Raw genomic sequence first — 15,709 nt, forward strand, 5'->3', positions numbered from 1 at the left:
TTCAGTATTACATATTTTGGCTATATCATCGCTGATTTGTCTGTTGTCGCGCTACTGTCGTTATCAATTTTAACCAGCAAGAGCAAGTATGATCATGCCGTAAGGTCGTCGTGCTTCTATCTGGATATCTCATGCCAACAGTGCATAGATATACATATACTATACAGCTACAGAGAACATGAGCTGGTGTTGACTTCATGATATAGCTTTATTCTGATATGCTGTAATCTACAGATAGCAGCGGTGATGAAGGACGATGGCTCACATTCGGAGCGGGCATCTTCCGGGCAGTACCCACATTCAGCCAGGAACAGGTTGTGCCTGTTCAAGAGAAAGGGGGGAAAATCAGCTACTGTGAGAACAAACGTTGGTGAGAACACTGCTCATAGGGGAATGCATATACGCACGCAAACGTGCACCCGTGGTTGCCTAGGTAAAAAGCTCTAGGAAAGCATGACGAAGACTACCGACCCGTTAAAGGTATTTCAGTAGGTGCAAAGGTACCTCAGATCGCAGATATTGGTGGGGAAGGATGATGCAGAAATCACGGCGGTGCTCCTCTCTCCTCTTTGAAGAACCTTATAATCGTAGTTAAAATCAGATTTTGCATAATCCTGAAGCGACAGACAACCGATTTTTGTGGAGTACATGTTCTCTAGCTCGTGTGAAAACCCGTCTTTTATATAGCGGGGTTACCGCAAGGAATTTCCAAATAAACAGGCGGAAAAAAGTGGTCGCCACCCCGCCCTGCGAAAGTGGAGGTCCAGCAAAGCTGTTGTAAACCACTAGAAATGGTGATGGAAGAAGGTATGAAATGTTTCTCGTCGTCTCGCTGGGCTTGTCGCTTGCGCTCGGCTAGTGTCACTAGATAAGCGTACAAGGTATCGCCACTCCGTACCGCCGCCACGATCTGTTCGCATTACGTCAGTGTCATTTCGCAGTGGCAGTTCGCAGTGGCAGTTCGAAAAGTCAATTCGCATTACATGACATTTGTTTACATTGTGACGGTTCATTGGCGCTGCCATTTTGTTGTGTATGCAATGCGCTGTAGTCGGTCAACTATATATGGTAGGCGTAGCTTGTCTTCCCTGGTCTGCGGCTGCGCGCGACTGATGTCGCTCCGAATGCAAATCAATGATAACGCGTGTAACAGCATTTAAGCAGCAGAAGTATGTCCAAAGATGACGTTTTGCTGCAGCTTCTGTAGTGTTAACAAACGACACGATGAAGTTAACGGCGAGGCCTTAAATGCGGTAATCTCGCAACACTGATAAACGCCAAAATGGCCGCCTTTGTTGAGTCGCGTGCCTCAGTTGCAGTACTCTAATACGTTATCTACTGACACTACGCGCGGCTTCTCTGGCGGCAAATGCTGGGTCCTGCCTAGCCTGACGCATAAGCTCGGCTTCCTGGGCAAGAACTCCTCTTCCAAATACAAATCAATGATAACGCGTGTAACAGCATTTAAGCAGCAGAAGTGTGTCCAAAGATGTCGTTTTGCTGCAGTTTTTGTAGTGTTAACAAACGACGCGATGAAGTTAACGGCGAGGGGTAACCTCGCAACGCTAGCCGCCTTTGCCGAGTCGCGTGCCTCAGTTGCAGTACTCTAATACGTTATCTACTGACACTACGCGCGGCTTCTCTGGCGGCAAATGCTGGGTCCTGCCTAGCCTGACGCATAAGCTCGGCTTCCTGGGCAAGAACTCCTCTATTTAGTGACACTAGTCGTGCCTAGCCTTCAAGCATAATCTGCAATCAATCTGTATAAGGAACACAATCTGAAGGGGGGGGGGGGGGGGATCCCATTGTTCACAGGCGCCTTATCATCCATAATGCGGTATCGATGCTTGTTTTGTGGTTTGCTTAAGCGAATTCTGAGCTATATGCTGCATGCCTGAGTAGCCTGATGCAAGCACTCGGCGTCTTAGGACTGGAGCCTTGGCGTTTTTGCCTAAGGATATGAAACCGTGGAGGGGGAAGGGGGGGGGGGGTCGAGGTATACCGAGGTATACAGTGTCAAAACGTGACACAAAACACAAACTAGCCTGAATGGGAGTTTTTTGGCTGAAATACGTCTTTTAAACTCCTCACGGCAGGCGGCCTGCTCCCACGTGCGGTAGTATGCGCATTTACCACGATTGTACCTCCCCGCAAAACGCAGTATCTAGCTGTGAATACTACGCTTGTCCTAATGGGAGTATTAAAAACTCCCAAGCCTTTTCCTTCACCCCTTCCTCCTCTACGCCTCCTCACAAAATGGCTGCCAGTTGGCGTCGTGTGTCGTGCGAGCTCTAGCACCCCCTAAAATTTATTGCCGGTGGGAACTTGCGGCTGCACGAATGGGTGTGAAGTGCTTCCCCACAACCGAAGCTCGTTGAGAACACTGTGGAACCAGCCTAGACTACGTGCGACGCACTGCAGCGTTGCCTCCGTGTCACCAACCCTCGAGCCGACGGAGTACGCCAGCGAGCCGACGCGAGGCGTAAATGCAATGATCGCTAACGGAGAATGGCTCGTTAAAAACGTGGTTGTGCCTCTGCGAGGTGGGTGAAGGTAAGATTTGTACGTGTTTTATTGTAGCCTACATTTTGGGAGACTTGTGCCCCTTGTAGTGTCAAATAAACTCTGTGTTCCCCGCGTCACTGAACGGGCGATTCTTCGCCACTGGAGGTGAGCGTTATGCGTGAGAAAGGGCGCCATGCCCGGAACGTCATTGGGGAGTGCGAACAGTGTGAAAGCAATAAGTATTTGCACGGGTCTCGAGCGGAACACTCACTCATTCACACTCGCGAGCAGAATGAAAACTGTCCGAACTCTGAACGGTTGTTAGGTGTTTTTGTTAGGCTGCGTCTGTGGCTTATTGGCAAGCGAAGGTGAGGTTGGCCGGTCAAACGTCGCAGGGCCGTTTTTCTTGAGAAGTACGTGTGGTGCCCGCCGCGCCTGCTATGAGGAGGGGGACTGCCGCGTGCAGCCGGCGGTTCATTGCTTTCACTGGAAAGGGAGAAAATCGGGGCCCCGTGGGAGCTCTCCGTGCGCTGGGCGCGTGTAACTATAAGCGCGTTCACACGGATGCGACAGTAGCGTGTCGCACTGGATTTGTCGCATTACCATACTGCATTGCATCGCATGTAAGCAGGACTATTCGCTTGGAAGGCGCGTCGCATCCGATGCGCTAAACCAGGGTAGATCGAGAACGCAAATGCGACTTCCCGAACGCATGTAGCGGCAGTCGCATTGTATTAGGGCTCCTGCGCTGGAGTTTTGGCGACATGCAGCGCCCCTAGTGGCTGACGCCTCTGGGTAGTACAAAAGAAGACGACCCTCACCGCCCTCGATGTGTTTTCAATTACAAGCCAGAGTGAAAGTTGGTTGTACTTAATTTAATCACATTGCGGTGCGTTTAACTGCATGCTGAATAAAATGCCTTAAAGTAGTTGCAGAAACTAAACAAAGTAATATGAAGAGGACTGTGATTTGGGCGAGTTGGTGAATGTTCATGATTGACAATCCAGCGCGCGAAAACACGGCACAAAAACCGTGTCTAACTCTCGTTCCTTTTTGTGCCGTGTTTTCGCGCGCTGGATTGTCAATCATAAAGTAATATCCCCTACAACGAGCCGATTTATCAGCGTTTTTTTTTTTTTTTTTGAGCTGAGCTGTCGTGATCGTCGCGGCGTGGGGCAGTATCGCTAGGTCGGGTGGTCTAACTTCTTGACGACAATTACCGTTGGCTCTTCTTGCGTGAGGAATACAAAGGATAGTTCACAAGTAGCATGAACAGAACGTTACTGAACCTGAGGTAACTGTAAATGGTCGCTTCAGCAGGAGCATGCCAGCGGACGCGAGGAGCGCAGCCGATTCAGCGGACGCTGCTGGCCTGGCAACGCCTTGAAAACGAGCGGGAAATTTGTTTTGTATTTTCGCAAACTAAATGATTCTTGCTTAACATTTTATGCCACGCGGTTTACGAACGGCGGGGTACACGTATACTAGCGAGTAGGTGAGGCAATACCGTCAAATAAACAAATTGAGCGCAATTAAATGACGCGAATCAAGCACCGAATCGCAAGTCCGTTGCGTGCTTAGATATGTGACATAACACAGTCGCATACACGGTGCACGGCCCAAATATTTACATAAGATCGTCACTGGCTGTGTTGTGCAGAGGTCGTCGAACGCCGACACTCCCGTTTTGTCTTCAAAAGGGATCAGACGGCGAGACAAGAATAGATCAGAATTCATCGCTCCCAGTAGCATAGTCCCCCATCTTCACACTTCGCCAGATTATTGTCAAATATTATTGGCAATTCGCTGATTTTTTTTCTTTTGCCTTCAAAGCCACCCCCCTCTACCACCCGAGTTGCCGTCCAGCTTTCCGCCGTGTCGACTTCATACAACTCGGCAGTACACCTCGAAACATTGACAATCCTTACTTTAGTCAATTAAGAGCGAGCTTGGAATATATGATGCAAGAGCGTAATTAAATACATGTAGTGAGAGCATCAAGAAAACGCAACGGCCACTCAGTGCACCCGACCACTTTGTTATACGGCCACTACTTTCAGAAACACAAAAATATTTGACGCTTCTGACGCTTGCGGCATTTTGTGACTGAGCCACGGAAAAAAAGGCAAGCTAGCGCTGTAATATGTATTCGTAACGATGACGAAAACCAGCAGGGTTTATTAAAAATGCACGCATAAGTGCGCAGGTGAACAAAAGTACGGCTCACCGGAGCGGATGAGCCATGCGGTCCGCGAGACTCGTTGGCTTTTACGCGCGATCTTGTTAGATCGGCTGTTGTTGAAAAGTTCTTGTCACAAAGCGTATTAGTATAAACAACAAGCTTTCACTTCAAAGTTCACTTCATACGACCATCGATCGGTGAATCTGCGAGTGGCAGAGCGCCGTCACCTTCCCAGCACTTTCGTCGACGCTGTAAACGTATTTAGCGGTGTAAAGCTTTTCCCTAATGCCAAGTCGGTCGCCGGACGAGATCAGACGCGTCGGGGATGGGCTGGAGACCGTGTAGCAAAACAGTCGGCAGTATCGAGCTCATTTTGCTTCTGTCAACACGGGATCCTCTGGGACCCCCGCAGCTTTGTACTACCCGGAAGTACTGCCCAGAAGCCGGTTTCGCAGCGCCCCCTGGGAAGCGCAGGAGGCCTTTTCTCGGCTCAGCTTGGGTGTTGGGAACTTTAGGCTTAGCATCGTGGCGGATATTTGATCGCCGCTGTGTGTACAACTGCGGATGACGATCCTTAACACAACTTTTCGCCACATTACCATCCCCCTTCTCGTATGTTAGACTTTATTTCCGCGATAATTGCCGTTTGAGCGATCGGTGTCCAAGACATCTGCCGTGGCCTGTCTTGATTCTTCCGCGCTGGTAGCGCCATCTTTCGGCCGCTCGCCGCACCGCGCGCCGCGGTGCCGGGTCTCGATTCCTCTGTGGCCGTTCAGCATAGGCTAAGCATAGCGGCAGATATCTGATCGCCGCTTTTAAAATCAGCGCTGATAATCCCTAGCTCAATTTTTCGCCACACTAGCATCTACTTTCTCGCATGAGGAACTTCTTTTTCCCGATCAGGTTGATTTGGAAGAGTGGCGACAATTAAGCTGGTGCTACCGTGGTCTGCGTGTGCGCGTGTGGACGGCGTGTGGGCGGACCGTGACCGAGGGCAAGTAAACGCTTCACGATTGCCTGCTGTATCCATTTCTTGCGAACGACGCGCGGAATCGACACATTTAGCTCAGCGATCGTCGTAGTTGATCGGGTGGACCGGGGAACGACCCGCAGGATTCGCTTCAGCCGCGATAGACGCCAAAAAGAACACAAGCAACTTGCGGGCTACCGGAAACTGGTAATGCCGGAAACGCGACCCCACAACTCCAAGATATGACACAGGGCGGCGCTAGTCTCCAATGCGCATGCATGTAAGCGCAAACGCATCGAATTCGCCAGATTCGACGAACGAATGCGATACGCTACTGTCGCATTCATGTAAACGCGCTTTATAACCAGCAAACGCCATTCGAGGGAGCATTCTGAAGAGTCGATGGCCGACTGCTTTTTTTTTTATTGGGAAGTGGGGGGGGGGGGGGGGGGGGCGCAGGCGTCAGTCACACCGACCGAAATTTTTGCTTAACTTTGGGTGAGGGGAGAGAGGGTAAGTGCGGGTGGTAAAACCTGAAACTCGCTCCCAGAACACTACACGCGAGGAAAAGAGGAAGGAGGCATTTTGACAAGTTGGTCGCCACAAGGGTCGCGCTCCATTTCTAACAGCACTTCGTTTTGACCAACTAGTGAGCGCAGGTGTCTCGGAAGGAAGTGCAATTTTGCGTAGCTTTAAATAAACACTCAGACATTACGAAAAGTTTGACACAAGAGTGACAAGTGCGGCTTCATTACAATGCTGTTTTTTTTTTTTTCAGGTAGGATGCCCAATATGCTTCTGTATTTGTTGCCGTAGATATAAAGCGTTTTGTTATCCCTGTAATGCATGTGCTACTGCGGCTTCCTGGGGAACATGCCAGGAGGCGCGGCAACGTCGGCGCTTAGGAAGTAAGTGCAAGCAAACAGCGCATCGACGACATGCTGGCCTCATTGTTTGCAAATGGCTTACATTTTTTCGTTGAAGAGTGCGGTAGTAGATAAAGTTCTTACCAAGATACCTTGTATTCTTGATGTTTTTGTTTTGTTGATTCAGTGTATTTATGTAATTGCTATGGAATAAATTGTCTGTGTGCAGAAAACAAACTTCTCACGTTCTGCCATTCAACGTTTGAACCGGAAAAAGACTAGAAATTACGTAATCCTAACCGAAAAATGAAAATGAGGCCTGCGCGCTCATTAAGAACTCCCAAATACAGTAATAATTCTCCTACAGCGCTTATATCAAACGACCAAAAACAGCAAAAAATACCTCGAATGCAGGTCAACACTGCAGCTCCCAACGCGCCACCTGAAAACTCCCACTTGGAGGAAATAATGTACTCCCAATGGTACCCCTGAAAACTCCCACTGTAGTGGCAGTAAAATGAAACTACCATATGGTACTGAAAAAACTGCGGCGGAAATAATGGGAGTAAGGCGATACTACCATTGGAAGGAGTTTCGAAAACTCCGAATTGGTACTGAGTTATGCGACAAGCCATTTACTCCCATTTCGGCTTATTTGTGTTCTGTGTAATACGTATACCGTATTCGTGTCCAAACTCCTCCGTCGGTTTTAATGCGGGATTCAAAAACCACATAAAGGAATAGGAAAGACTGCACATTATTGTTTTAGCCACGGATAAGGTTCTAAATGCCTCTTTTCATCTCGCGCACAGTTAAAAGTATGTCGCCGCACGGCACACTGTCATAGTTGCCGGCCATGGCAGGTCACGTGTGGTGTTACGATTCAGCGCGCCACTACCCTGTGCTTGCGGCGTGCTGCAAGCGTGTTGCAGTGCGAGCAAGCTTCGTGTGCTTGGTGGTAAAGCCGCCCTCTTAAAACAAGCTATCACATCGTTTCCGCCGTATACGGGCGCTTGCTACGGTGTCCACGGGGCCGTAGCGCTTGCAGTGATTGCAATGTTTGCGGTGCCGCAGCGCTTGCAAGCGCTACGGTGACTTAGCGCTTGCTGCGGCAGTTGCAAAATGCAAAACAAACGGTTCTCCATGTAGAGACTTGCATCTGCGGGCGGGCGCCGCTCACCGAGTATTTCTCTCCCCTCTCTCTCAGACTCAACGTGCGCAAATACGCGTTTCTTCTGAGCGCATTTTTAATTCGGTCAACAGCATCGGATCTTGTTGTTACTGTGCTCGAGCAATACTGTAAGCTCACCCTGCAAGGGTGCCATTCCTGTGTCGTCGCTGTTCATCTCTCGCCACTCGTTTTGCACGCTATTACACTACATGACGGAGGTGACGGAGCCATGTTCGGGGACGCCTTCACCAATGTAACAACTGCTGATAGCGGTGCGGGATCCAACATCATGGACGTCAAGGCAGAATGTTTATGTAAGTTTGCCTTCAATGCGGGTGATCAGAAACTTCCGCTACAGACAAAACTATATAAGGATGACAGGGCCGTTCTCTTAAGTGCCATGGGTAATTGAAAAAAACGCTGTGCTTTGCAGTGGCTCCCTTGCGCCTTGACGCTTTCGAATATGGCTTCGATCCGTCTACCAAGCACTGCGGCGCTGCTCGTTCCTGCTGCCGTATAATGGGCGAGTTGACGACGATGGTGAATCGCTGCCTGTCTGCTCGCCGTTTCACTCTTAGCCAAAAAGGACTAACGGGGCATCGGCGTTAGTCCTTTTGGGGACTAACTGCGTTGCCACTAGAATTAGTCCTTTTTGGGACTAACGGCAAGGGTACCAACTGTTAGTCCCTCTACACTTAGTCCCTTGATGGTTCAACTGTTGGTCCGCCATAAAGACTAACTGTTGGTCCCTTGCAGATCAACTGTTAGTCACCCCTGTTAGTCGACTGGAGACCAACCGTTGGTCCTCTGAGTATCAATGGTTAATCTTTCCCATTACTCTCCCTAGACCAATTGATGCTTTCAAGACTAAATGTTCATCCCTGCAAATGCTCCCCTCTGGATTAACCGTGCATACTAAAAGACGATGTGCTGGCTCGTGCAAGTACTACATGAGTGACTGTCGTTCCATTAGACCGACAATTCAGAAGACAGGAGTAAACACAAGAGACCAGAAGCAGTATTTCTTGGCCACTTGTTCACGACAAAGTACTCACGACAAAGAAAATGTTACTTTCAAGCTTTTTATTGCAACACTGTGTGAGCAACATACACAACAAAAGTAAACCGTACTCTAATCTTGACGTTGGAGTCTATTTCGAAGGCCTGTACGGCACACCTTATTGAGGCGATGCGCCCAGTATTGGGCTATTCCGGGTATACATGGCTGCTGTCCTTGGCGCAAGCGTGCTCCACTTGTCTTGAGGTACTTGTCCGTTGAGAGGAGACAACCATCCTCCGTGACGCTGTCGGCAATGGGCGTATGTCGTCACGCTCCTGCAGGAAATAAATAGGGCAACAAAACAAGTGTTATTCATGGTAGGACGCAAAATTGAGAAAAACGCAGTTTCCAGCAGCCCTAACAAGCATCCGTAAAAAGTACCTCAAAAAGCAAAAAGAAGCAAAATCAACGCTTTATGTAGTGCAGCCAAATGTGGCCTGTGAATTGCACTGAGTATAAGACTACGGATTAATTAAGACCATGGCCACGGTAGTTAACAAGCGAAACTCAGACATTGTTGTTTTTCCGACTCCAGCAGAAAAGACGCCACTCAAACCAGCAATAGAACCTGGGGACTCATGCTCCCTCACTCAACGCATTGAACCACTGTATAAGGGCAACAGAAAATAGAAAGATTGCTCATTTCTCGCATGCAGGTTCGCTATCATTCTCAGAGGCTTACGTAGCACGAAACAAGGGCCTCTTCCCTCTCTTCCACAAGACATGTAGGGAAAGAGACGCTTCCTGTCAGCACCAGCTCTAAATCAAAATGGTTTGACTGCAATCAAAAATAAAAAGAAAACAAGAAGGAATATTTATTTATTGGAAGAAAACCTGCTTTCCTGCGCTGATGGTGCGGGTTTGTATAGAACAAGGTCATTATTGATTTCTGGCTGTGATGTCGGTGTCGAAGAATGCGTTTTTATTTCGAAAATGTATTAAGAGCCAAATTTTCTCAATGTTTAATAAATTTAACAATGTTTAAGAAATAGCCTTGGGCGAAACAAACAAAACGGCGTCCTCTCAGCTTCCTACATGGGGAGTGGCTATGGCTGCACGTTTTTATTTCCTCTTTGCGGACAATTCACAGTGAGTTCGTACGTGCACACAAAAAAAGGCTTTCAAATAAAAGGGGCAAAAATGTTTGAGGCTGACCACGCTGCGAGCGCTTGGCTACCAGTGAGGGAGCAACGAAAATGAAAAAAAGTGAAAGAAGCTTTCGGCCACGTTAGATGAGTCACGCGAGCGTGCGCCTGCTACTGTGAAATTCATGTGAAAGGCACGGGTGACGGGTGGGTGCGGGAAGGACTGCAGGACCAGAATGTTTCGTGAACGAGTTCCCCGAAAGCCAAACAATTTTGGGGGGGCGCGTTACTGCCAGTTAGGTTCGCCGTGGCGGCCACAAGGAGGGCCGGTACTGGAAAATGGGCCATTAGATGACACTGTATTCTCAAAAAAAAAAAAAAAAAAACTTGGCGTGAGATACATAAAGATTCTACGATTTTGTTAGAGGATTTTTATTACAGCGGTCAAACCGCGCCTTCGAGGAAGACTTCATTTTGCCGTTCTGCTGTGGTCCGGCAGATTACAAGTTCGGGTTCCGCAAATTATGGAAAAAAATGCCTTACTCAGCCAATTTACATCAGATTTCAACCGTTTTTGTCTAGTTTTATTCCGGACGTAGTTGCGGTTACGAGGGTGCAACTATTTTTGCCCTACTCAGCCTCAGAGTGTACGTGTCCGTTGCAGTTCCGGCGTTCTGCCAGACTTCTTGCAATTTTCCTGCTTAAAATATCCCGTTTTCATTTAAAATTTAATATGTCTGCGAGTAATTCTTGTGTCCTAACAGCACCATGTTGTTATTTTAATGTTCATATGTTTGCCTAAAAAGTTAGAGCCCTTCAAGATTCTCGGCCACGTGTTAACCACGCTTTGACATTTCTGGCTATAAATGTATTAAAACTGCAATTTCAACAGAAAAGAAGTTAGCGGTTAGCTTCCTTTTTGTACGCTGCTCCTGCTGGGACGGTTATTTATGCGGTTGGGACACTTGTTTAAAGAGAAATTGCATTTTTACTATTTTAAAGTTAAGCAAAAAATTGGGTAAATATTGACCGAAACAAATAAAAATTAGGTCGCCGTCGGCAGTAACGCCCAGCGAATCGACTGGCGTTGGTTTTAAAAAATAGCTGGCACTCTGACGCTACGATGCAAGCTCACGAACTTCAAAAAAAGGGCGAATGGGGAAAAGCGGTCGCCGCCGCAGCTCACCTTTCGCACGTCCGTCCCCGCTGGCCGCCGAACAAGTAGGAACAAGTCGGAGGGCCCCCGCCAGGGGGAGCAACAGCAACGTTGCGGGAGCAAAGGGCGCTGTTAGTCTTTCCGTTGGTCCCGTTCGCGTCGATGGACCAACGTTTGGTCCCTTCATTTTGCACACGGCCCTAATCTTGGCGCGTTTGGTCTTTTGGGTACTAAATGTTCCTCGCGAGGCGTAATTGCTGCAGTTAGTCTTATTTTCTCCCATTTTGGCTTCCGCTCCCTTATAGCTTATCTGTGGTGCAGCAGCGTGGACGGAAACTTTTGGATTCAGCTGAGTTTTGGCTCACGCAACGCCCCACGCTATGGAACGCTTCCCACACACGTGGATATAGTGTACTAGTTTCGTAGAGTGTATGGGCATAATGTCGTCCGGAGAAGGGGGCAGGGAGAGGGAGTGCATTTTGCGATGAAAATTTCTGCTTAGGAGCTCCTACGGTGCGCAGCGCTCCTGGCGGCTGCTGTTCACCAGTTTAGTTTCACAAGTTTGTTTGTTACAATTCATCTTCATTTGTTGCCGTAAATAGTTTTTCAATTTTGAAAGTATGGCCTAAAGGTTCATAAAACACCTTAAACAAGTGTGGAGTTTAAAAACCGATGGATAAAAAAAATGCAGGTGGCGTTCTCGGGGCACTCCTGTGCTCAGTACATTTTTTTCATTGCAAAAAGGAACCACGCCCTCCATTGGATCGTTTCCCGCACTACACACCGCTATCTTCTAGCACACGGGAACGTGGGTTAGGAGCCGTTCCACGGCTTCCGATGCCTACGACGCCTTTCGCTAAATGGGCAATTTCAACCGTTGGCATTATTGAAAATATGCTCGTTAACCGTACAAGGAAATGTACAAGTCTTGCCCAAAATATATGATGAAGAATGAGGACCAATACAGATTCACCCTCCAGTATAATTATTTTCCGTTTTTAGTTTCGTACGTCGCAGCTTCGCCGTCTTTCTCACCTGCTGCCGAGTCCTTCCCGGAGTTGCGAGCAGAGCTCTGCCCAGCGCGACTCGACATGCTCCAAGATGGCGCCGAGATCGTCGCTGACCAGGAGCCGCCGGTCATCGAGACGCGGCTCCTGGTTCTCCTCTTCCTTCTCCTCGACGGACTCCAGGATGGACTCCTCCACCACTGCGCTGGCAGCAGCCCCGGCCTCCTCCTGGAGAGGTGAACAGGCCATGACGGCACGCTCCCAAGAGGGAGGGCAGCTCAAAACTCCCCCACACCCTATAAGGGAACGATTTTTCGAGACGGTCGTGTATATACGGAACGCGTAAAACATTATGGGCCATCACACTCGGTAAAAAAGGGATGACTGCAGGGAACCGTTTTAGTACACAACATAGAGGAGCCACACTATCTAGAAGGCAGGCATGATCAAATTCTTTTTGGAGCTTTTACGGCGGGCATCCCGAAGAAATGCACATGCGTACTCGCCCGCAGACTTTCTTGACTATACTGGTCTCAAATTTGCGCCTACCGATGAATAATCTGCTCAAAATTCAGATACGAGTAATGAGACGTGTAAGTTCTAGGTATAAGTCACGTTTTGATCTTGCAAATGGTGCCCATTAAACTAACCTACTCAAGAAACATATCCGAGAGGCGATACGTATAAGCTTGTGGTAAAAATCACTTTTTTTGAATGACATGTGACTTTGTTGGTGACCTCGTGCTAATATAATAGCACACACACCGGGCTGTCCGTTTTTCAACGTCTCCCGCAATAGAACGCCTCCCGCTTCAGTAAACGTGGAGCGCCGGGAGTTTTTGCTCCCTGCATAAAAAAGAACACGGAATCCTAGCCATATAAACTTCACTGGAAGCATTAGAAAGTAATCTCCTCAATTCCCTTTTGCATATACACATCGCCAGAACGTTAAGAAAATCAATTTTTATAAAGTAGGGTTGGGGAAGTGGGAGGGGGGGGGGAGGGCAGCATTGAGAATTTTGAGCACAAGTAATGAAAGAGGAAAAGGAGCGTGAAAACGTTTCGCACAACAAAGAGGCGCAGAAGACTGCCAGGATGTAGAGAAAGCTTTTTCTTGCAGTGTTTTCAACCGTACGTCTTCCCTAAACCGTTCTGCAACCTGGCCATCCGCGACGACCGGCGTCGTGGTAGCGTGAGGGGCGAGCTTCGGGCATGAGAGTTGACTCCAATCATGCGGCGAGTTAGGGGAGATTTTTTCTCGGAAAAAGCGACGTGAAGAAGGCGATGGAAGCGTGCACTGATTGTCATTTTGTGGAGGGGAAAAAAAAAAAAACAACAGGCAATGCTTGTCTCTTATAAGCTACCACTTTAAGAATGTACGGCAGGACCCTGCAGCGTGGCAAATAAAGTCACACATGAGCACAAAAACCACCAATAATCGCTTTTGTATCAGCCTAATCCTTTCGCCCAGCTTCTCCTGTCACATATGTAAGCGCCACGAGAGCAGTTTATTGAGTCACTAAAACTGTTTTTGTTCTACTAATAAATCATGTAAAGTGCTGTTTAAATCTTTAATAAAGCTGAATTACAACCCACGCTGTGAAGGTTTGACAGGCCAACTGCGGCGAGAACAAACATTGCCATAAAAAATCTGTAATCCCTAAGTCTACTTCGTGACGTGGCAGGCTAATAAGAAATGTTTACTTTCGAACGTCAAAGAAGCCTATTCCAAGGAAAATATTTCTCCATGCGGCATAATAAAAGAACTGGCAGGCCTCGAAATATTTTTGAGCATCAGGGCTACTGAATGTTTGAATTGCTGAAAGCGCTATCACTGGTCTTTTATTTGACGGAACGACGTCTTTTGAAAGGTGCTCATCGTAGGTTCCAACTAAAGAGATTTCTTGTACTAAATATAAAATTTCCCCCATTTCACAAGTTACAGTTCAAAGGTTCAACACAAATTTATGAAAGGAGCTCAGGTAACAGGCCTCTGGTAGGCAGAATCTGGGAAACTGGGAGATACCAGCACTTTTGTCCTCATCCCATGTGGCTTTTTAGATGCATTTTTTAGCCAACGCAAAAACTAAACACAAAAAAAAGGTTGTGATCAGGCTCGTTACTTCGTTTCGATTGTCGCACTATTTCTAGTAACATGATTTCTTTCTTATAGAACCACAGGTGAAGGAAACGCCGAGCCTAACCAGTGATGTAGCTTTTCAAAGCACAGTTAAAATCTTTTGGTAGCTCTGCGGATATTTTTACCATCAGCCCCTTCCTTTGCCTATCTGAGGGAAGTTTTTAACAAACACGCTAGCACGAACCGCCAAACCCCCAATCAATTGCAATAGAAGGGATATGAAATAGCAACAGTAACCAACTGTTTATGAAGCAAACGGTAGGAAAGAAGGAAACAGTACCGAACTGAAGCAAACAGTGAGGAAACAGTAACCAAATGTTTTTGAAGCATGGGAGAAAGCTATTTTGCACATGTTTCGGCATTGAACACGCGTAAGACTTAAGGTATGTCTTGTGTACAGTAAGCAACCCTAAGATAGTCTACTTTTTAAAATTTGAAATTTACTTTAGAGGATATAGAATCATGGCATAGCTCCTAAACAATTACAAATTAGAACCACTCTAATTTGTAAATGTAGTACAATAACCACGCGCCATTTTATCTATGTGTCTATAAAAATAAAAAAAAGGGATACTACCTTCTGCGTTCAGCTCTATTTTTCATTATTGTCGACAATTCCATTATGCGATGCGGAAAGCCAATTTTTAACCGGTAGTGTTGCAGCAGATTTGCTAACATTTTAAATTTCGAGAGGTTTCACGCGCGCAAGCTGTGCCTGGGATACGAAGTGCTATGTGCTAAAGGGATCCGAATAAATTTCGACCACATGGGGATCTCTATCGTGCACAGAAATCTCGACACACGGGAAGTTTTCGTTTCTCGCATTCATCGAAAAAATGGGCGCTGTGGTCGGAATCAAACACGTGGCATCGAGCTCAACAGTATACGCCTCGAGATTCGCGATCGCTGCGCCGCCTGCCGCCGCTTCTCCGCGGCGTTTGCGGGATTAGCGCTGCGTGGCTGATAGGTGGTCATGCAGGGGTTTGGTTCTCTTTCGCTTCTCTTTGCCTTTCCGCGCACTAAACAACTTGTTAAGGTGACGTCTGTAAGCTAACTGTACGTTTAGGGCGCTTAAAAAAAACAGCTGCGTCTTGGTAGAGCGCTCGAACGCCAACAAGAGCTACCCGGGGAGGCGGTTCTGCGCGCTTCTTGGCCGCTCTTGCAGGCGTCGGCGACGGCAGCAGCATATCACCGCTGTCACCTTCGAACACGTCAGCACAAGTGAATTCTATTTATTGTCACCTCATGTAGACCTGATATTGGCACTGTAAGAGGTTGGTTCGTTTTGCAGCGCAGACAACAAATGCGGCTTTGCTTCGAATATGTACGTCGTAGAAAAATATGTTTCGGGGATGTGATTACCCATTAGCGCACAAAAACTTGTGCCTTTTATGGGAATATAAGCCACGCGAGAATGTTAAGTACACTCAAAGGCTGTGCATTGTCAGATATGTGCCCACTCATGCCTTATGGTAAGAACCAAGGTATATGTTAATGAAACCACGGAAAAATGAATGGTCTGCAAGTCAGGAATAAATAGAATAGTCGTACGGGAATAAAAAAAAAA

The 15,709-nt window shown here is 47.6% G+C and overlaps 2 protein-coding genes across 2 annotated transcripts in view; one reads left to right on the forward strand and one right to left on the reverse strand.

The window, feature by feature from the left end:
* The window catches only part of LOC144154763 (uncharacterized), a 90,813-nt gene that overhangs the window by 9,729 nt on the left and 65,375 nt on the right, over positions 1-15,709 (forward strand). The gene's annotated exons all lie outside the window — the stretch shown is intronic.
* Positions 168-12,594, reverse strand: LOC144159875 (uncharacterized). Its single transcript, XM_077691536.1, has 2 exons — positions 12,031-12,594; positions 168-321 (listed from the first exon to the last, which is right to left on the reverse strand). The coding sequence occupies exons 1-2, from the start codon at positions 12,351-12,353 to the stop codon at positions 168-170; spliced, it is 477 nt and encodes a 158-aa protein (XP_077547662.1). The 5' UTR covers positions 12,354-12,594.

Source organism: Haemaphysalis longicornis, unplaced genomic scaffold, assembly GCF_048455015.1.
Source record: "Haemaphysalis longicornis isolate Haplotype H1 unplaced genomic scaffold, Haemaphysalis longicornis Haplotype H1 scaffold_1, whole genome shotgun sequence".
Taxonomy (NCBI): domain Eukaryota; kingdom Metazoa; phylum Arthropoda; class Arachnida; order Ixodida; family Ixodidae; genus Haemaphysalis; species Haemaphysalis longicornis.

Bases quoted from the DNA above. Each gene is read 5' to 3' on its own strand.
- LOC144159875 (XM_077691536.1), bottom strand. From the start codon at position 12,353: ATGTTTTACGCGTTCCGTATATACACGACCGTCTCGAAAAATCGTTCC. The intron at 322-12,030 runs GTGAGAAAGACG...TCTCTTGAACAG, and splicing joins CGGGAAGGACTCGGCAGCAG to GCACAACCTGTTCCTGGCTG.